Source organism: Ruditapes philippinarum, unplaced genomic scaffold, assembly GCF_026571515.1.
Source record: "Ruditapes philippinarum isolate M1 unplaced genomic scaffold, ASM2657151v2 ctg7173_1_1_1_1, whole genome shotgun sequence".
NCBI classification, from domain to species: Eukaryota; Metazoa; Mollusca; class Bivalvia; order Venerida; family Veneridae; genus Ruditapes; species Ruditapes philippinarum.
The window spans coordinates 17,769-41,383 of record NW_026852047.1 but is presented as its reverse complement, the minus strand read 5'-3'; the positions used below and the strand labels follow the sequence as shown (position 1 = coordinate 41,383).

The window sequence follows — 23,615 nt, the reverse complement described above, 5'->3', positions numbered from 1 at the left end:
TTTTCCCTTTTTGTCGTTAGTGTTTAGCTGAGCTTTATTTGAAATTTAAAAAGGTTTTTTCCTTTTACTTCAATAAATTACAAACGTCACTAGAAAAAAAACCCAACAACCCATTTTCTCGGTATTAAATGATGTTATTGGTCGACATAAGGTTGAAGGTTGATAAATACAACTATGGGTGTTAAAATTTGTAAAACATGAAAGGTCAATTCTGTATTTCCCAATCCTTAAATAGGGATTATTTTTTAAGGGAATGTTATTCGTTGAATTTGATATGCAATGCCGGTGAAGTATAACAGTATTTTTCTTTGTACTGAAATATTGCCCTTTTGAAGGTAAAAGCTTTATTTCGTTGTTTTCGTTTAATTTTTTTTTGTTTATTCTTGGGCCCTATTAATAAAGTTAACCATTGGATTCTGTCAAAATTAATGGATTTATTACAGATTTAACAAATCATCTGGGTCAATACAGAAATTTGTAAGATTGATTTGGATATGACAGCGTCAGACAGAATGCCATGCTGCTTCTGACAAACTATCTCTTTCAGTGTTGATGTACTTTTATCTTATTAAAAAAATAACGACATAGTCGTTCAAAAGATAATAATAGAAAGTACTAACAGTTGATGAAAAATGAAAAAGGAAAAAAAAAAGAAAAATATAACTTATCCACGATATCTACTTTATTGTCAGAAGGTGCTTTTGAAAATAATGCAAAAATGATAAATGTTTTTAAAGATAAATAACAATGATTGAACAAATCTGAAAGTCATTTTAAACATGAATACTAAAGAAGTAATCACACTTTTTTAGCTTATCAATATTCTTATACTATTCTATTCTAAGTGCGCGGGTTCAAAATTTGTTGTTGTTGTTCTTATCCTTTTAAGAAGAAAATATCTGCAAAAGTTTAATTCAGAAGGTGAAAATCATGAATGCGATATTTTTCTGCTTGAAAAAGGTCACTATTGGCTTCAAAGCTCCTATTTTATATCTCCTTTGTTGTTTAAAGTATTGGACTTGCATTGTAAAAAATTTGCGGTTAAATGATTATTGAATGGACTGTTTTTTATACATTCATTTGCATTTAAATAAGACTAGACAACAAAGAATTATATTTGAGGTTTGAAATGTGCATGGTTTTCAATTGATTTTCCTTTTACAATGAAAAATACCAAAAGGTCAAAGATTTCAATGACATTAGTTGCATTTCAATGATAAACTACATTGTTGAACAAAAACATTGGAAAGCCGTTACAAACCATCGAAGTGAATCACTTGATATGAAAAACTCTCTGTTAAAGATAACAAAGAAATATACTCGAAATATCCAAGTCTCATCAAGTTTAAAAAAAGAAAGAAAAGAAAAAAAAAGCGGATTTTCCCTTATTTGATAAATTGATCCAGTAATGAACACGATGGAAAGAGAATGAGACTATTTCTATGTGTTCAATTTGCGCTGAGGCAGTTAACTGTAAACATTCTAGCTAATTTGTTCCAACTGTAGAGCAGCACACAAATCTTTAGAGACAGAGAAACTGCAAGATAAGAACACAGTAATTAAAAAGAAAAAAAAAAACATTCAGGATTTTACTCGACGAGACGCTGTTATATAAGATACACCTTATGGTGCAAAATGAATTGAAAAAACAACAACAAATCATCAACAACAAAAAACAACAAACATGGGAAAACAAACAAACAAAACAAACAACAAAACATCAAAACAAACAACCAGGATGTATATAAGTACATGAACGAAATTTACAGAAATTTTTTGTTCATTTATCTTGTCAATTCATGGTTATTATCAATATTCTCAAAAGCTTTCAAATTCACTCATAAATAACTATTAATTTAAGCTGCAATGCAAAAAAAACATTTGGCTATATCAAAACATGTTTATTGTGCGTCTGCTTATCTCCATGCTTTATCTTCAAGAACGCTATTGTTAGAACATAATTACAAATTTATTGCATACGAATCAGTTAAAATATTTAGGGGAACAACTTTTTATTCAGAAATAGAATATGAACAAACATATGTACACTGAAACAAATGTCTCAATCAAATAACTATCAATGGTTACTAAGAATAAATAAGAACAAATGCACTGTAATTTGAGGTACAAAAACGGTCCCATCTTTAGTCTTTGCATCAACAGAATCTGGAGTTCGTTTGCTTTTCAAGCTGCTATAATCTTTTATCTATTCCCAAAATTACATACTTCCCAGGGTTGTTTATATTTTCACCAATAAACATTGATAGAGCTTCAACTCTTGATTCACAATCATCGTCAGCACATACCATTGCGCCACTATCTCCTTCTCTACCCATGACAGTAGTTGAATTTGCTCTGTTTTCAATTATAACATAAGCCTTATGTTCATTTCTGTCGCGAATTTCAGACATAGTAATTAAGCCTGGACTACTTACAGCTCTATAAAGATGTATACGTCTACTTTTTAGTTGCGTTTTCTTATACTCGCAATCTTTTGCAGTCGTAGGGTCCCCTTTCTCGGACTCATTTGGAAGTATTTTAGTAGCTAAAATATATCCAATAGCGGCTTGATCGGTAATTTGATAGGGGGATAAGGGCTTTCGGGGTAATGTTTTATTTTAAACGCTTTTTTCTTTTTAAAAGGGTACCTTTTTGTGTGAGATTTAATAGCCAAATTGCCCCGGAAAACAATCACCATTCTGTGAGCCTTTTTTACAAAAAATTCCCCCATGATCCAAAATTTAGTTCATAATTTTTTACCAAATCCAATAAACCCTTTTAATTACAAATAAACTTTGGGACGATTTTAAAAAATTTCAAAAAACCCCTGTACTTTTTAAACATTTTCCCACTGAGCGGTTTTAAACTTTTCATTACACACAAATTTACAAAAAACCTGGGGGAGTACCCCTTTCGATAAATTCACAACTTTTCAAGTTGGACCCCAATTTTGAAACTTAATTTTAAAAATTTTTAAAAGGGTTTATTAATATAAAAAAGGTGCCAGATCTAAAACATAACTGATATTTACAGATTTTGGTTCACATTTTGATATACGAGTATTGCCGACCGATTTCTCTATCATTAGGGTAATTGAACCTAATTAATATCTACATGTACTTTTTGACCCTGTTATTGTGCTTGAATGTAAAACAAATTGTTATAAAATAAAGGATCATATACCTCGCCATCTACTTTATGCTGATGAGACACTGTGACTTTTGGTTTGTTGTCTTCATTCAATCTGCTTCTATTGAACATTCCAATGATTTCATTGTAGAGACGCTCAGCAGAATCTTTACATTGATGAATTTCTGTACCTGGAGAAAAAAGTATTTTTTTAGAAAGTACAAAAGCATAAATGCTTAAATTTCAAACATGTTGACCAACTCGAGTTTAATACTCAACATTGTATTTTGTAGTGTTTAAACAATATATATTGCCATCGTGTCAACTGAATGACTTATAGCTCTAATTTAGCTAATTGAAAAGTCTTGAAATGAAAAACAAGTCATTCAGCCGACACTATATTATTGTTATGGAAAACAATCTTTGGACGAGAAGTTGCCTCGAGATCAATGAATAGTTAGAAATCATTGTTGCTCTTTTCGTCAGAACATGAGAAATAATAGAAAACCGGCTTAATAGTATTTGAAAAAATGACCCACAATGATTGATTTATTTTTATTTTACTTAATAATATATCCTAAACAGTGATTTTATCCCTCAATAATATCACTGTTTAAAGTTCGGATGCGAGGAATTATAAAACGTGGGCGTAGCCCGAGTGATATAATGATGCGCATCCGAACGACAAACAGTAATTTTATTAAGATATAAAATTACCGATCACAAATATCATGAACCGAAAGAATACTCTGAAACATTAGAAATACATGTAAAATATATGTGAAAATAGTAACTTCCATTAAATACTTAGTAGAAAAATATCGGTGTTCGGGTAAATTAGTCTTCAATGTGATTTTTGTTTTGAATATCATTCATACTTTCTCCATGAATATTCCAGTACATGTGTCATATTAACGATGAATATAAATATTAAATTATTCAGTTTTTGAAATAAGAGCATAGTATATGATTTGGTTAAAATTTATATAAAGTTCTTTTCCTATTGGACTAAATTTGAAAATAGCACGATTTCTGCATGATGTGACACAGGTTCGATATAATGTTAAACTATAGAGGAAATTGTTTATATTTTTCCGATTGAAAACAAAACATAACGATTGTTCGACAAAGTACATTGTATTTCATTCTGTTATACGGCAATTGTGCCATAACAATCACTGACTCATATTAAACACACATTCAAAACTGGAAAAATGTGTATATCAACAAAGTAAACTTTACTTTTAGCAAAGAGAAATTATTTTAATAATAAGAATGAAAAAAGAAATGTCCTGCAATCCAAACTCTTAAGAAAAAGGGGGAGTTAAAAACATAGCAACAATTTCTGAAGGGAAGGCGCATTAAAGTAAACTCAGTTCATATTATTAAGGTCGGTCCATATACGAGTACATGTGCATAAAATATAAGAATAACCACAGAGCAACAAAGCGGAAGAGTACAGCCTAGATATAGTATGTCCAGTACATCAATAGAGACACTTAACAGGAACAAAGGAATGGGATGGGACTTGGAGTAGTGATATATGCTTGGCTTTTGGCTTATCTGCAGGCATGCAGTGAGTTAATCAAATCCTAGAAAACAAGTTTGGCAAAATAAATAAAAATAATATATCTTGTAAAAGAAATCGATCAAAGTTTCGGAGAAACTGAGTCAAAAAGTTCTAAAAGTAAATAATCTTAAAATTTTCTATTACAGACTTGTTCAAGACCATTGTATTCAACAAAAAGTTTGATAGTTGAATTATAATTGCAAGCAATACAAAAAAGAGCATCATCGCGTGTTATAAGATAAGTATGTGCACCTCTAGAATGTCCAAGTCGAGGATGAACTACGTGATCAGGAGTATAATAATTTGGCCAATAATGTAATAATTTTGTTGTGAACCCCCAAGGAATGGAACAACAGCACACCATCCCAAAAAGAAAAAACAGCAACAAACCCCACCCCCATAAAAAAACACCAAAAAACCCCCACCAACAACAACAAGCAAACAAACACAATATATGTATCAAAACAAAGATAAAAAACTTAAGTGTTATAAAGAGTTGTCAAAAGTAAGGGTTGTGGAAAATAACACTTCGTTGTGTTGTGGACACTCCCTTTGATTCACGAGAGTCATATCTGGGCAGCAAAATATACAAACATATAATACAGACATTGGTTTATACCGATTTGTGTTTATGATACAGTATCATTGTATCATTGATAAACATTATATCCTTCATATCAAACATTATTAACATATGAATAATTCATTATAAAACAATCACGACTCTTAACCTAATATCAGGAAACAGCGAAAGAAACTAGATTAATAAATCGAGGTGGCAAACAAATTATGGTAATATTCAAATAGAAAAAAAAATTATTGGGACAAAAAAAAAATTGAAAAGAAATCTGATATTTAAAGTATTCATATTACATGTATTGAAAAAATAATACGTCTTTCACGGAGTACAAAACTTATCTTAATGAATAGAAAAATAAACTTTTAAAACAATAATACACATCCCGGAAAGTAAAATTTATAATCGTTTACATGATTGTATAAATTTGATTTAAAAAATGGTCAAAGACAGAATATGCCGGGTTGCATTTATGTACCAAATATGACGAGGCTGTGATGTTACTTAAATTTACTACCATTGACTATTAATGTCGAAAATTTAAATTTAAGTCTGTAAAACGGAAATGGATGAGCGACAGATCTGAAATCGAATCCACGCTATGGGATCACGTGTTCATACTGTATATCATATATCAAGAGGCTGTGATAAGTAGTTGCTGAGAAAACTGTTATGAAAATTTCCTATCATTGACCATTCTTGTAGAAAATTCAACTTAGTCGGTATAACGGAAGTGGATGAGCGACAGACCGGAAATCGAATCCCACGGTATGACACAATGTGTTAATGCTGTATACCAAAAACCAAGAGACTGTAATAAGTAGTGGCTGAGAAAACTATAACGAAACTGTTTTTTTGCACCTGTGAAACTCGACCAAAATATTGCATATTTTTTTTATTCTATACAATAAGACTTGTTTGACAGATTAAATTTGATTTTGAAACATAAGTAACCACAAAATCTTCTCGAGAACTCTTGACTGAACCCTTGTGCCAAATATTTTAAAACACTGTCTGTTTAGTAAATATTACATTAATACAACTATTTCTGTCAATAAAACACAAGTAAAACACTCGACCATTAGAGATTAGCGGACAAGATAAATCGAATAAGAACATCGAAAGCAATAGACTCGTCCCTAAACTGTAGTAACTACTGATATATAAATTAACAGATCACATCCACAAAACATAGGAATAGGATTACATTTATTCGGCAATTACTGCAGATATTCTGTATTGTTTCGTATTGTAAAGAAATTATTCATCTAAGATTATCCGCGTTCATCTTCTGTGATAAATTTCTAAATCAACGGTCTAGTAAGAAAATGTCAAAACATATCAATAGTTGATGAGAATTCCATACCAATTTGTTATTTTTCCGTCATTCACGTACATGCATGCGACAGATATTTGCCATTCCGAGATTTTTTTCTCATAACTCAATTAAGCACGTTTTCTCTTAACACTGACCATACCTTAATGTACTGATATACGAGTTCTTAATGACATTTATCAATCATTTTACCCTTTTTTGTCGTTAGTGTTTAGCTGACTTTATTTGAAATATAAGGTATTTCCTTTTTCTCACAACATATACAAACGTCACTAGAAAAAACAACCTAACAACGATTTTCTCGGTAATATGATGCTATTTCGTCATTAGGTTGATAAATACAACTATTGTGTTAAGATTTGTAAACGTGAAGGTCAATTCTGTATATGCAATCTTAAATAGGGATTACTTTTTTAAAGTAATGTTATCGTTGAATTTGATATGCAATGCCGTGGTATAAATTATTTTTCTTGTACTGAAATATTGCTTTGAATGTAAAGCTTGATTTCGTTGTTCGTTTATTGTATTCTTGGCTATAATAAAGTACACATTGGATCTGTCAAATGAACATATTATTACTGATTTATACAAATCATCTGTCTAACAGTAAAATAAAGATAATTTGATATGACAGCGTCAGACAAAAAGCGATGTTGCTTCTCACAAACAATTTTTTATAGTGTTGATGTTATTTTATATTATTGAAAAGAACGACATACTCAGGAGAAAGTACTAACATTTGACACAAATGAAAATTGAAAAAAGAAAAAGATATAACTTATCCACGAGTTTTACTTTATTGTCAGAAGGTGCTTTTGAAAATAATGTGTAAATGATAAATGTTTTTAATGATGAATTACAATGATTGAACAAATCTGAAAGTCAATTTAAACATGAATACTCAAGAAGTTTCTCCTTTTTTTAGCTTATCAATATTCTTATACAATACTATATTAAGTACGCGGGTTCAAAATTGTTGTTGTTCTTAACCTTATAAGAAGAAAATATCTGCAGAAGATAATTCAAGTGAAATCTGAATGCGATATTTTGTCTGCTTGAAAGCTTCACAGCTCTCATTTTTATCTCTTTGTTTGCTTAAATATTTGACTTGCATTGTACAAAATGCGTTTAAATGATTTTTAAATGGCTGTTGTTATGCACTCATTTGCATTTAAATGATCCCACAACAAAAATTCGTTTGAGCTTTTGGCTTTTGAAATTTGCGTGGCTTTCAAAGATTTATTTTACAATGAAACACAGGTCAAGGTAAATTTCCATGACATTAGTTGCATCAAAGATGAACTGTTTGACATATTAGCATATAATCATCGTTTATCATATATATATATATATATTGATATGTTAGTGTTTATGAAATGAAATTTTAACAATTAAGAGCCCCCAAAAGCTTAATAAATAAGTAACAAAATTTCCCTGTCTATAAGATTAAGATTTTATTTTGAAAATTTGTGTGTTTTCATTGGTTTGCAAATGATGTTGAACACTAATGACATATTGCTACGACGATGGTTTGTTTTATAAGCAAATGATTTGTAATATAAGAAAAGAATTGATACCAAACATTGACCAAAACTGTATTTTCATATGTTTGACTAAAAACAACAACAAAAAACAATTTTAATACAGCAAAACACCCAATGCGTGAAGTATGAGTAACTTAAACATAAAGGAATATGTTTAGGGAAAGTAAATGACATGTGTAGTAACGCTAAAATATGATTAACAAGTTCAACAAGGAAAAGCAGCGTTCAATAAACGCAACCCTAACACGACCCAGCAACAAGAACCAGCGACAAGGAGCCCAGGAGGACCCCAAACAAAAACAGTTCAGGGCGCAAGGCACGGACAGGCTAATTACTAAAATGATACATAAGAGGAAAACATAGAATAGATAAATACAGAATCCCTAAAGAAAGCCCAACACGAAAAAATTGAAAATGTTGCAGGCTCGGTTTGATTGAGCCTGTTCATGGACGGTACTGGAAAGTGCAAGTTACCGTCCACGCCCCCTAGCACCGGCTTAAGCAGAATTCAACATTTAAACATGAAATAGTAAAATTTTGAATTTAGAAACATCTGCAGATGTGTTCATACATGTGTTCATACATAGAAACCGACTAGGAATTCAAAATCAATGAAGTTCGCTTGTTAACTTGGCTTTAACGGCACGTACAACTATTACTGGTCATACCGCGCCGAACATTTTAATTATGAATATGACATTTTAGCCTTAGTTTGAGTTACTTGAATACTGTATACCCTCCCTTAAGATATGTTGCTTTTTAAATGTGACATTTTACGTATTAATATGTCTCATTTTGTTTCTAAATGTAACACTTTATCATGTAATTATATATGTTAAATTCTGCTTAAGCTGAGTAGGAACTTGCAAACACATCTGCAGTTCATAAACATACTCACTTAATCCGATCCTGCAACATTTTTAATTTTGCTGATTTTGAAGTTCTGCAGGGATTATTTCTTTCTTTATTTTGAAATTAGAAAAAAAATAAGGAAAATTGACCAACTAATGAATCACTAACCAGAATGTGACAATTTCAAGTTGGATGTCATTAGGTGTAGAAAATATAACTTTGGCAGATAACAGTATCCATTGAAGTTTGCTTTTAACTGTTGAGATAAAGACTGTGTAACTGTTAGATAACATAAACGGGATTTAAAAGAAAAAGCGAATTCAGTATTTCTATTACTCGAATAGATATTGCTGCTATATTAGATACATCTGAATGCAACATCAATTAAAAGAAGCAAGAGAAAAAACAACAAAGACAAACAGAGTGTATTTAAGTAAATTTATGAAGTAAATAAGTAACTGTAAATATATCTGACAACCATGCTTATAACAATATCATAACAATCTATTCAACACTCATACGGAGCTGTGCAATGCAAATCAATATTTTGTATATAAGAGCATCTTTGTTGAGGGTCTACTTGTCTCCATGATTTATTACCACAACTATATTTTAAGAACATGGTTTCACTTATCGGATCTTTCTACAAAATATCTTTTGCAGCACTTTTTGACATACACTTGTATACGAATCAGGTATAAGCTTTTAGGAATGTTTTCATTCAGAACAAGAATATATAAAAATCTTTTGTACATTGTAATTAATGTCAACAAAATCAGCATCATCGTTTACTTTGGATAAACAAGAACACACACTCTGCCATTTGAGGCACAAAATAAGAATTTAACGATAATTTTAATTCAATTATAATGTCTTCAATATTCTGTTTAAAAATAACGTCATACATAAGTAGAGTATAAATTCTTTCATAAGTATAAAGTTACTGACAGCATATTTTGGAATAGATGATAACTTTTGTCTTTTGATATTTACACTTGTATTACCTTTATTTTACGTTTCATTTATGTCTTTCTGGATTACTTATCAATTACATTTTATCGTAACCCTAAGTGTCATGTCGTCAGTCCTTGCATAAACGGAAGCTGGAGTCCGTTTGCTTTTCAAGTTGCTTTAATCCTTTATCTATTCTCAACGTTGCATACTTCCCAGGGTTTTTTGTATCTTCGCCAATTAGCATTGATATTACTTCAACTCCTGATCCATAATCATCGTCAGCACATACCATTGCACCACTGTCCCCTTTTTTACTCATGACAGTAGTTGAATTTGCTCTGTTTTCAACGATGAGATAAGCATTATCTTCATTTATGTCGTGAATTTCAGGCATAGTTATAATACCAAGACCTGGAGTACTCACAGCACCCCAAATATGGACACGTCTACTACTTAAGTGCGTTTCGTCATAAATGCAATCTTTTCCAGTCATACGTATTCCTTCCTCTGACCTAAATTTTGTATCGCATCTGGAAACATCCGATGCAAGTATTTCAGTAGCTGAAATATCTAATTGAGGCCCAGGAAAGTCAATGGGCACAGTCTCCGGGATAATTTTTGATTGAATTGATCCATCATCACTTGTTAAGGATACCTGCATGTCTTGAGATTGGATGGCAACATGCCTTGAAATCAATGCACACATGTCGTGTGAGTTTTTCTTTGCAAAACCTCCCAATGATCCATATCGATTTACATCTCCAGTAGGCAATACTTTCGCCCCAACTCCAAGAAACGATTGATATGTACAAATTGCTGGCACGATTTTAAAATCATTAATTCCATGTGCTTTTAAGACATTTTCTATTAGGCGGTTGTAACTCTTCTCATTGGACATATCATTGACAAACACCTGGAGAGTACTATATCGATATCCACAACTCTTAACATTAGGACAAACTCTGTATAACTCCTTTAAAACCTTAAGGTAAGAGAAAGAGAATATGTTATTAGAGCTTAACATATGCTTGACATATATATATAATTGACACTTACAAGTTTTTATCTCTTATTTGAATATAATGTCGACCGGTTTCTATGGCTTCTATATCAACAGGACAAAATATATAATATAATATATAGTCTTCAACATTTCCAATTTTACCATTGAGGCGTTCTTTTTGACCATTTACGTGTATTTGGATGTAAAAATTTTGTTATAGAATTAAAGTCAGGATTATACCTTATCATCTACTTTATGCTGATGAGTCCCTGTGACCTCTGGTTTGTGGTCTTCATTCAATCTGCTTCTATTGAACAGTCCAATGATTTCAAAGAAGACACGCTCAGCGGAATCTTTACAATGATGAAACATTTCTGTATCTGGGGAAAAAAATCTTTTATTGAAAATAAAAAAAGCATAAATGTTTTAATTGCAACCTTATTAATAAACTCGAATTTAGTAATCATCATTGTAGTTTGTAGTGTTTAAACAATACATAAATATCAATCAAATTGTCATCGTGTACACTGAATGAATTACAGTCTTTTTAGCTAATTCAAATGTCTTGAGATGGAATAAAATGATTCAGACGACACTATATTTTTGCTATGCAGAACATAACGAGAATATTCCTCAAAAGCAATGAATAAAAATCATTGTTCCTTCTTTTTTGTCTGATCAAGAGAGAAAATGTATTAAGGTATAATTACTCTAAAAGGTTGTGATTTATAGTGCATATCTTCTAAGTTTGAAGCGTATTCTCTGTCGTTTTTAATTTTTGTATATAGCAGCACGTTTTTTTTATATGTTTCCTTTTCAAACATATTTAACCAAAGTCATACAATAAATATCATTGACTGACAAACAAGTTTTGGAATTATAAAATAATGTATATAAATGTACTGTCGAAAATGATTGAAATTATTTTTAAAAAAAAACATGATATAAAAACGTATGTTATCATGACAAACTATTTTTGATTTAACGAAGGTACTAGACTTAGTGAAATATGTTTTCAAACAATATACCAAGACTTTTTATTTAAAGGTATAGAATGTTTGAAAATAGTATTGCATATGTGCTAAAGATATGAGCGGCGTAGTTGAATGATTTCAAAGTAAAGTGTTTTGTACCATCCACATTTTACGATATTGCTTTAGGTTTTATAAGCATTTACTGTCTCATACTAACCCTTCTCTGTATCATACTTACCCTTTTCAGACCTGTGTTTCCGATTATTGTGCAAAAAACTGTCTAGCCGTTCAGCATAAGACCTCATAGGTTTGAACATACTTTCTTCAAGTGTGAGACTGGCTACTTTCTTAAGGTTCTGCAAATACGAGACTTTGACGCAGCGGAGATTCTGAATTAGCTCACTGGCATCTCTATTCTCTTTTGTATCAGTTACAACAATAATGATTTGGCGGTCAATGTTGTGTTTTAGCAAAGGCATGGCCGTTTTAAATGGAATGACAAGTACATCTCCAGTGTTAACTTCGTTAAAAGTCTCGTCTGTTGTGAAGGTTTGAAGTTTAAGATTTTCAGCATTTGGAACAAATTCATTTTCTATAGAAGTGTTGAAGACCGTTGACCATCTGGTACGCTGACGACACACAGTGAAGCAGTTGTCTTCAGTTGGTGTAACAGGACTTTTAAGGTAAATCTTTTCATGTAGATCGACATATCTTTGCTGGATATCATTCAGTTGTCTCTTAATCTTATAATACCATGGAAAGTACTGTCTGCTTGGCAAAATACGGGTGCAATAAAGTGTATCAACCATCTTGATGCTTTCAAAAAAGGATAAATAAGATATTTATGATAATAAAGTAATAACTTTAGTCACAAACGGTCACTAACCAATGAATAACATGTTATACATTTATAAAAAATAACATATGTAAGAAGTGAAATAGAGCATATTCTGATAAACACATATAACAAAAATGTATATTATGAAGTATTCCAGCAATAGACAAAGTGAGCAGTAAATATATCCGCGCAAAAATGACGCTAAAGGAGAAAAGTGAAGAAGTTTGTAATCACACTTCAAAAGCTCTATTATAGTAAAATTGGGTATTTTTCGAATCATAGAAGGCGTTCGTTTGACTTTATTTCGATACATAATATAAAGAACATTATAATTATAATTTTTGAAATATCTGCGCATGTAAACACACTTTTATATCAGCCGCACTATACCCTAATAATTCAATTTACAGATTCTACCCATAGCACTGCGCAAAACCATTTTGCCGACACCAGCATTTTTTCACAAGTTATTAGCAGACACCTTATGAACTTATATTTCACAACGTTCATTAATTTTTTCTCACTTAAAATTCAGAGAAATTTCCACCACTCTGTCAATGCAATGCTTTTTTTTTTAAATCAACGCAGCAAACTAAAAGACGTTATCCTCATGCATAATAAGATTAGTTATACCTTGTAACAAAAATGTTATTTACAATTTCTAGTTTTGACTCAAATCCCATTGTGCGTCGGTGGAAATGAGCTAGTACATAGCCAATTTATAAAGTCGTTCATTAATTCGACAGCCGAGTCTTGATGATTTTAAATAAAACGTATGATTTACCTGGGAATGACACGATATAGTTTGCGAGTCGCCAAAAAAAGAAAAAAAGAAAAAGAACAAAAAAAAAACAAAACAAAAAAAAAAAAAAACAAAACAAAACAACAAAAAAAAAACCACACACACACACACACATACACACACACTAGTACCGAAAAACATTCACATACATCAGCTTGCTTTACACTTAATGATCAATTTTAAATTTTTGGCTTTATTGCAAAACATTTTTAATTGCATTTTCTTCAAATGGAAAGACACAGTTTTTCTTTATCTCAGTATATAAATAATTGTCTGTGCAGCTGCCTGTAGTTTACCGAAATTAAATACGAGATAAGATTAAATCATGCGTAGACACGTTGTCTTCACCTAAAGGGGAGCTGTTTCACTCTTGGACAAAACGCATCGATGTAAGAGCTGTTGCATCACCACCACCAACATTGTTACATACTTATTTAAAACATAAATGATCTTTAATGTCTTATATACTACGTTTATGCTCAAATTTGATGTTTTATCGTTGGTCGTTGTTTATTAAAAGTTTAAATATCGTTTAATCGGGATATAATTAATTAATAAGAAACTATTACAATCAACACTCTCTTAATATAAATAAGACTCATCGTGTCGGATTCCTGAAACATAACGACATTGACTTACGCGTACCCGTTGTCACAGATTTATAAAACGAGTAGATCTACTATTGGAACGGACATACTGGCATTTTCGTGTCGTAACGCTTCCTCTTTAAGTTCAACAATTTCGCAGATCTTAAAGACATTAATCTAGGTAGCATTTTATTCTGCCTTTTAAGATATGTTGTGCACAGCTGACCATTCTTTGCAGCCATTTTACGCGTGCGTAAGACCTCGCTTGTTATTTTTGTCTTGTTAGATCCATCGCGAAACACAATTAACTCAAACCACAAAAACACGAAAATACAATGGTGAAAAGTCGATATAACGAATTCACGGTAGTTAAAAGTAGGTTGATAGTACGTTGATGAAATGTTGGAAGTACGACCTTTTACCATCGTGTTTTTTTTCCGACTGTTCACCATCGTACCTGCGACATTCATCATCGTGGTTTTGCCTCGCTTTGAATGACACTCTACTAGTATATAAAGATGTCATGGGTAGTTGACGTTTAAAATTAGGAAAACGCACAATGTAACAACTTCATGCAAACATTATGATCTGAAACCATTTACATTATTATTTGTTTGTAATTGAAACCTTGGTATAAATATTTTCATACATTGTCATGATCTATGTGCGCATGTCAGACAAGAAGGCAATACTAAGATAATGAAAGTCGAAACCAGGACGATGAAAAGTCGAAATAACGATGGTGAAAAGTAAAAAAAATACGATGATGAAAAGTCGATAGTCCGATGGTGAAAAGTTTAAATTACGAAAGTTATTCCGACTTTTCACCATCTTATTTTCGTGGGTTTTTGTTGTGCCACGATGGGAACACAGTACATAGGGACACAGCAACTAATTCATATCACCTCTAATTTTCCAGTTAACTTTTATAACCTTTTTTTTTATAGAAACGTTTATGAACTCTTCACGACAACGTGTGATTTTTTTTTTATTTTGTTGAGTAAATACGGCAATTATGAGTAAACGCCGTATTTATAAAGTAGTCTGGCCTTCTGGGGCGGTCACATGTAAGTTCAACACGCGCGTTACATTATTCTTCAAACCCGTTTATTGAATAAATCACATATTGCTTAGTGTAAAAACTAGATATTGAAGAGCTAAAAATATCCTCTTATGACTTTGTGGTGTCTCATTCACATTAAGAAAATAAAGGTTGGATTATTTGGTTTGCAGTCAATTCTGATCCTATGTCACTTATTTCTGCTATTAATTAAACAGGATATTTAAAATTTTGAAATTTTAAAATCTAAATTGAAATTATATTGATGATTTTACTAATTTCGAAAAATTGACTATTATGTGCGTACATTTCAAGAGCCTGTTTTATCTTTATCATTATTAATAAGGAGCAAACTATTGTCAAATTCATCACTTGTATGAATGTTTGGAAAAAAAAGAATTTTAATTAACTTTTTAAATCACATCGTTTAAAACACATTCCACTGAAAATCTTAAAACTAAGTACTAGTATTCTTTAAAAATCCAAAAAATATAATCTTCAGCTATTGCTGTAATTATCTATTTTATCCATTTATGAAACCCTAATACGATTTAACTTCATACCTCTATCAAATTACATAATATAGGTACACAAAATAACAAACTTAAATCAGACTTTGTTGGTTTAAATACGCTTGTAAAATGGCTATTCATTATAATCGCTCCGCCCTCTTACTATAAGATTGGTTAATCGCATCGTGTGTCATCTTTATTTAGAGTTGATATCTACTTTCAGTCTAAAGCGCTCATATAAAAAAATGTAATGCATGTTAGTGACAGTGTATTTTTCTGATGATTTGCCGTCTAGTTTCGGTGGTAGTATTTTTATTATATAGATCTCTAGAGGCGTATGATATGCGCTAGAAATAAGTAATTGACAGAACATGGTTTGAACAGTATTGTTCTCAGGATATTTCCGACGGCCTATCCTGTTTTTTGACAGTGAATTCGTAAATAAAGTGACTTCTAATTTTTTACGTTAGATTATAAAGTTCCTTTTTAAACTTCTGCGCCGTGGATCATGTTATAAAAAGAATATGTGTATGTTTTTGTTTGTTATTCTATATACCTCATCGAAGGGAGAAAATAGTTAACGAGTTAGTGAAAATATTCGACTTCCTCATTGGACTCATTGAATATATACAAGCATATTTATTTTAACTTTACATGACGCGGCTCATATATGTTTTTGTGAGTGTCTGTTTTTTTTAAAAATTATTTATGTTAGTGTATGTGTGTGTGGGGGGGGGGGGGGGGGGGGGGGGGGAATGCGACACTGGGCACTATTAATTTCAACCAATCAGTATCCATTCTATTAAATACGTTTCATGGCCGGACAAGAAATTCACTTTCATTTATACCGACTTACATACAAAAACCTATACTAACTTTACCAAATCATTTGTAAAATAAATGATTACATTGTACATCTTGAACAAAATATAATTTTAATTACTTCAGTGATAAACGTCAGAAAGGAGAGAACACTCGATTTCATTGAAAAAAAGATCGGAAGGTAGAAAATAGCAATTTCGATTTTACAATAATAATTCATACAATTTTGATTCAATATCCTCTATATATTATTAATTGGTGTAGAAATAGGTACAATTTAGATTATAAATTATCGGCTACAATGACCTTTGGAAGCTTATTGGGGCCGTTTCGAGTTAGACATTAGAAGGCAACAATTCGAACTTAGATGTTCGATCTTAGATGAGGTTCCGAAAACGCCATATTGACTACATAATACACGATAACATGTATGTGAGATAAACTAAAACTGATTAAGAACTACTTTTTATCATACAAGGATATTATATTTTATTATAGATTGTACATAGAATTACACTAAGCTTGCGTCAACTTATACTGAAAATTCTAACACTCCTCGTGATTTTGCACTATAGACAAAGAAGGAAAAAAAACGATGTTAAACTGCCAATAAACACTGGTTAGGGACTACTTGTATATGTGGCTGTTATATTTTCTCCCTCGATTATATAGTTTATAAACCCTTTTAAAGCAACAATAAAAAAAAAAACATTTTTATTTATATTTCAGTTCTTATAATGTTTCTTTTTCATACAATACCGAAGTAATATCTCATATACACTAACGCCACATATTTGATCTATATCAGTAAACTGTTAATAAATATTTTGGTAAAACGGCGCCAATCCGTAAGCAGCGTGATGATGTCATCCTAAGTAAACAACCCATTCATAAACGCAGACGTCAGTTCAAACATACAAGATTTATAAATGGGGCAGTGATGTAAACACAATACAATCCATTGTAAGAAGTAAGTTTTTATTGTTGAAATAAAATAACCTTTTTTGTTATAATCGCTTTTGTTTAATAATTTATTTATCTTAGCGACATTACAGTAAGGTGCAAAATCGAACATCGTAATACGAGAATCGGCACCGGAAGTTATTCCCACTTCAAAAAATAACATTAGCGATCTTCCTTATTTTATCTTGTTATTATCGAAATAACAACGGTCTAAGCGGTCTTTATCGGCTATTTATAACCGGTTTTGTCGTTTTGATGCGAAAAAAAATAAGCGCCTACGGCCTTTGTGATCAAAACTTCAAACCGGTGTTAAATAGTCGATAAACACCGCTGAGACCGATATTATTTCTTAAATATAACTTAATACAATGCCTCTTTCGTATGAGACCAATACATGTTTTGAATATAAAAATATAATTTATTTCAAATAACAACCCACAGATATAATAATATTTTTTAAACGACTTAATACATTTCGCCTACTTCAATTCCTTTTCAAAGTTTAGCATTGGCATCAACTACAAGAAATTAGTTTAAAATATCACTAAAATTCATTTTTATTGATTTAGTGTATATAACTCCAAAGCGCGGTCGTTTATCAAATGTTAAAATGCATATGTATACGTACCAGTCCTGTTTAAAGCACTTTGGGTTTAAACTTTTTGTTTTGTTGTTATTGCCTGACCGTGACCTTTAATCGTGACAATACGAAAAAATGAGAGAGCGGAAACAATATTTTTCATGTCGTTATTTCCTGACAGGGCCCTACAGCCCTTAGATGCGAGAAAATCAAATGACAGAAATCAGCCACCATACGAATCACAATAATATAAAACACTACTGCCGGAAAGAAAGAAAATAAGAAAACTGATTCAGAGAAAACTGAAAAAGATCATGAAGAAACCAAAAGATCGAGATCTTGTAAATTAGATTATACGTAAATACAATATTAAATATTTAATATCAAATATCAATATTGCAGACTTCTTTTTTTTAACAATTTGACACGATTTCTATGGAAAACTAGTAAAATGCCAAACACTAACTGTAAGATGTGTTATATCCCCCAATTAAATTTAACAAAACCCAAATGGTGTCCACATCAACAGAAACCTTCAAATGCCTATTCATCGGAAAGACAAACACAATTCAGCAAAACAAAAAGGTCGTCAACAAAATAACAAATTGTTTTACATTGCTGTTAAGTAACCAAATATCAACAGCAAATAAATTTAAAGTCTTATCAGACCATGATAAGTCTTATGCAAGGAAACAGACAAAATAAACACTCAGGAAAAAGGGATACTAGAATTCGCTAGATGATGACGTACTTACTAAAAAGAAACAGAACAACTTTTAGTAAAAGAAAGTGACGAATGTGATATAGAGATATAGAAATAAGAGTGCTGTTACACAACAGTGAAAATACTGAGAAATAGAATTAGACATGGACTTACAAACAATCCATACAAATAGAAACTTTACGAATTTGTAGCATATGTCGCTTATAACGAACTATTTAGAACATTCAAAATCGGATTTTTATGTAAGCATAAAATTATAGCGAATTAGTTCATTGTATCAGGAGCTTTTATAGCGAACAGATTTACATATACATGTAACAAACTGATTGTTTACCATCGTCCTCTTTTTTAAGAGCATTTGTTTCAGAAAAAAACATTCATTTATTTCTTTTTTAGACACAATACCCGAGAACGTACTTTTTGGAATTTAAAAATCCTTTACAATTTCAGTTTTAGTTTTACTCCCTTTCACAATTTCTCATAAAATACATTATTTTGTTTCTAAACTCAATGCTTTTCGTTTTCTTTCCATGATTAAGAATAAACAAGATCTTTATTTTTCTTCTATTATATTGAATATCTTGTATTTTATTTTAAGGGTGACTTTTACTTATAAAAGACAAAGGCCCGTATTCAGAAACGATACTTAATCTCAATTTCGACTTAAACTCACGAAATGTCGCCTCAAGTAACGTTGAAATAGACTAACGGTAAGTAACTCACAATGTGCAAAGTGGTATTCATTTTGTTTACTCAACAGGGAGACTTCAAAAGTTGACCGATCGGTTTTATTGCATAACATCACTCAATATACATTGCAAAAGTGTGAGAGTGTACTTCACAAGAGTGGAAAAATTGTTAAAAGAATTAATTATTAAAAATCTTAATGTTAAAGAAAACAGAAACAAAAATTATTTTAAATCTATGTTCGATAAAAAAAAAGCATGAGGAGAAAAAAGAGAATTTAAAAGTTTTCAAAGTGAGAAAATGCCGCAACAGCGGCCCTTCACTATACTGGAAGACGAAGAAGTAGTAGTAAATGCCAGAATAGCAAAACAATGTAGGAAAGCCTGGAAGACAGGACAAAAAGGAAGCTAAAGAAAGTAATGAAATGCTTCTGACAGGCATTTAGAACTGACAAAAAACGTAAACTTTATTTTGAAAGTAGCATCCAATTTTTTATGTCCACAACACATTACTGCTCGCTAAGTGCAATTTTAGATAGTTGATTAACATCTTATTTACTCTAAGTCCATTACTACAACATTATTAAAGCCATTTTTCTAAAGAATTAAAAAAAAGAAAGAGACATAACGTGCCTTTAACAAGACTGTTTTATCTAAATCTTTGTCGCTGGTATTTGCAAATATAGAATCTTAATCATTTAAATTTCTTAAATAAAATTCAATGATTTTGTACATAACCCCCTTCTCCTAAAAAGACAACCCTGTTTGATTGTGATGCTGGAATACCTTAAGATTGAAGCGGTAAAACATAATACAGTTATAATTAACTCATACATATATATACTCGTATAGTAAAGTATACGAGATCACGCTAAACAAATGTTAAAGATATTGTTTTGCTATGTATATTTAAATTTATTTTTCTTTTTTAGTAAAATGCTCAGACGGCATCAAAGTTATGCCATGGTTATTCATGACGCCATGAATATATTTTTGTCATCTTTCCTGTGAATTATCTTAACTAAAAAAAATGTCATAAAAAAAACAACAATTTTTCACCAAAATTAGGTGTTAGGGCACGTGTTAACATGGAAAAACTAGTTTTTGGGTAATTCCAAGGTTTTTCCTCATTTTTTGTTAATTCATTAGCAAAATATAACTTGTATCTAACTGTTATTGTTCATATTTCAAATACAAAACAATAGATAACTAAATGATATTTGCTTAAAACATAAATATTTATATATGCCTATAATTAGACGCATTTGAGGGCTGAAAACACTCTTAATAGTTCATTAAACTTGTATCATTCTGGGTAAAAAATGTGCACACTCCTTCGAATATCGAAATTTCTGATGAAATTCAACTTCTGACATAAATTTAATTGGATCGCCTCTAATGTTCTCGAAGTTGGCAGCCTAGCAGTCTGAAGTTGGCAGCCTAACAGCCTGAAGTTGACAGCCTAACAGCCTGACAACCTACCAGCCTAAAGAAAACTATGGACACTTCAAACATGAAAACGATCGGAAATACATCAGTAGCACTTCCTTAGATCATTCCTCGCCTTTTTTCAATATCATGATCTTTATTTTTTAAGATGTTAGACTTTATCTTAACATAATTGTTTCATTCTGACGCTTTGAAATTTGTGAAGTTAGCAGCTAAGCAGCCTAAAGAAAACTAAGAATAGTACAAACATGAAAACTGTCGGAAATGAATCGGTAGCACATACTTAGACCATTCCATGTCTTATTTCAATATCGCGATCTTTACTTAAAAAAGAACTTTTTTTTTCATTCTGGCGCTTCGAAATTTGTAAAGTTAGCAGCCTAGCAGCCTAAAGAAAACTAAGGATAGTACAAACATGAACACCGTCGGAAATGAATCGGTAGCACATACTTAGACCATTCCACGTCTTATTTCAATATCGTGATCTTTAAGAAAACTAAGAAGTATACAAACATGAAAACGGTCGGAAATGCATAAGTGGTACTTAGAGATAAGAGCTGAACAGTGGTCATTGTTGAGCGCAAGAAAGATTTTTGTGTTGCTTAACGAACGTTCAGCGCTCACGCTAGAAACTTGTATTGCTAGAAGCAAGTGCAGACAGCTGTTTACATTTGATAAAATATATATATAGTATTATATAGTATAGTATGTTTTGGGAAATGCAGAGTACAAAGTTCGTTAATTTTTTATACGTTTATTTCTGTATATATATATATATAGACATATTGCAGCACAGATTCTAGAGTGGACAAGCCTGTAACAGTGAAGACTCGCACCGTGTCGTCCAGCGTCCACAACCGCGTATAAAAGTTTCCTTTTTTCTTCTCATTGACGCACCGAATGTGCGTTACACTAGCTACGCCCCTGGTCAGGCTATCTACTGGAATGTTGAGAATATCAGTTTAATATCTTAAATTTATATATTTTGACTTTCATTTTATTTTACTTTGTTAGAACAGGTTCTTGTACATATTGATAGTCATTTTACTATGTTCGTTGATGTAATTTTAGGATTCAACAATATAATTCAAGAAAATGTTATCTGAAAAAAAAGGTGTAAAACCCAACAAAAAAACCACAAAAAAAAAACAAAAACAAAAAAACAACAAAAAATCGCATCATTATTATTATTATCATTGTTAGGCTTCTTTTATTTATTTATTTAAATACAAACCAACACGATGCGTCCAAGCATTTGTCATGAACACAATCGCGGTAACGGTTATGTAAGATTGCGTATCAAATGCTTAATTGTCTAGACTGACATTTTTAAACGCCTATTAACCATGAGATATCTGTCGTTTACAAATAAGCGTCTTGATTGTTTGGCGGGGTAAAACAGTGCATTTAGAAAGTAGTTTAACGGTGAAATTTACGAACCTGGTGATGAGACAGACTTTTTTCTAACTCTTTACCTTTTTATAATGACCATAGTTCAGGAATAGTAAATTTTGTTACTTGATATATTTGGCATCTTTAGAAATATGTAACTTTTCCAATCTCTGAAAAAACAACGTGTGATTTATTTCTTATTCACATTAAATTTGTATAATAATGACGAAGACTGAATTATGTTGATGATTTAGATTATTATATTTTAAGGATGATGATGATGATATGGTAAGATGATATTATTGTTGTTATGCAAAACTGTAATGCTTGCTACATGATAGTTACTGGGCAGCACGAGTAAAAAGATTTAACAACGCAGTTGTTTGGTTTCTAAATCTTTTTATAAATAATACCACAGAGAGATGATGTCAGGTGAATTTAGACGAGGCTTATCAGCTTGCTGACCAATAGCATGGAGCTAAATAAAGATAATATTATATCTGTGCCAATAGGGAGTCAATATATTACATTTGCCTTACACTGATGATTTCATAAACACAGTGGAATTACCAAATATAATTTTCACTGCATCCATATATTTGAATGTGGATGAAAAGGGTATTAGGCAAGAAATGAAAAATCATTTCTATATATGCTAACCATGAACGGCGATTCCAAGCATTATTGGAAATGTTAATACTTGTACATATATTTGTGCATAAAAACAATATATTACAATTCATTCTAAGTATAATAAGATAGGAAGAGTGGGAATTAAAGTTGTTTTTACCGTAAAATAAATATAAGTTAGGAGAATCATCCAAAGTGTATATGTATATTTTGAATTGTTTCGTTACTCACAATAATTTGTATGGAAATTTACTTCAAATGACAGACGCTTATAAGGTTTAATTAAAATCAGTTTCACGAAAACGTTTTATTATTTAAGCCAATCAAAATCATTGTTTTTATTCACTGCGGAGATGATGCTTCACAAGCATATAAATAGAGCGTGTTCAGTGTGAAAATTCAGTCTGGTCCTGTCCGTTGGAGAGTTGAAACGAAGTCATAATTACTGGTACGCAAAAATCTTAGATTTCTGGTACTAAGGACGTTTTATGATTTCAGTAAAATTCCTTGGGCATAAATTATTTTAAGAAATATATTTTTGGTTAGATTTGGTTTTGGCTCCGGACCGTTAAGATCGAAGTTGTAATTATATTTACTAGTAGCCAGGCATCTTAGATACTGGTGCTAAAAA

At 31.2% G+C, this 23,615-nt stretch overlaps 1 protein-coding gene across 1 annotated transcript; it reads right to left on the bottom strand.

Moving 5' to 3' along the window:
- Positions 1-9,438: 9,438 nt before the first annotated feature.
- On the bottom strand, positions 9,439-12,799 carry LOC132747986 (uncharacterized). Its single transcript, XM_060737524.1, has 3 exons — positions 12,178-12,799; positions 11,206-11,345; positions 9,439-10,944 (listed from the first exon to the last, which is right to left on the bottom strand). The coding sequence occupies exons 1-3, from the start codon at positions 12,746-12,748 to the stop codon at positions 10,090-10,092; spliced, it is 1,566 nt and encodes a 521-aa protein (XP_060593507.1). The 5' UTR covers positions 12,749-12,799; the 3' UTR covers positions 9,439-10,089.
- Positions 12,800-23,615: the final 10,816 nt, after the last annotated feature.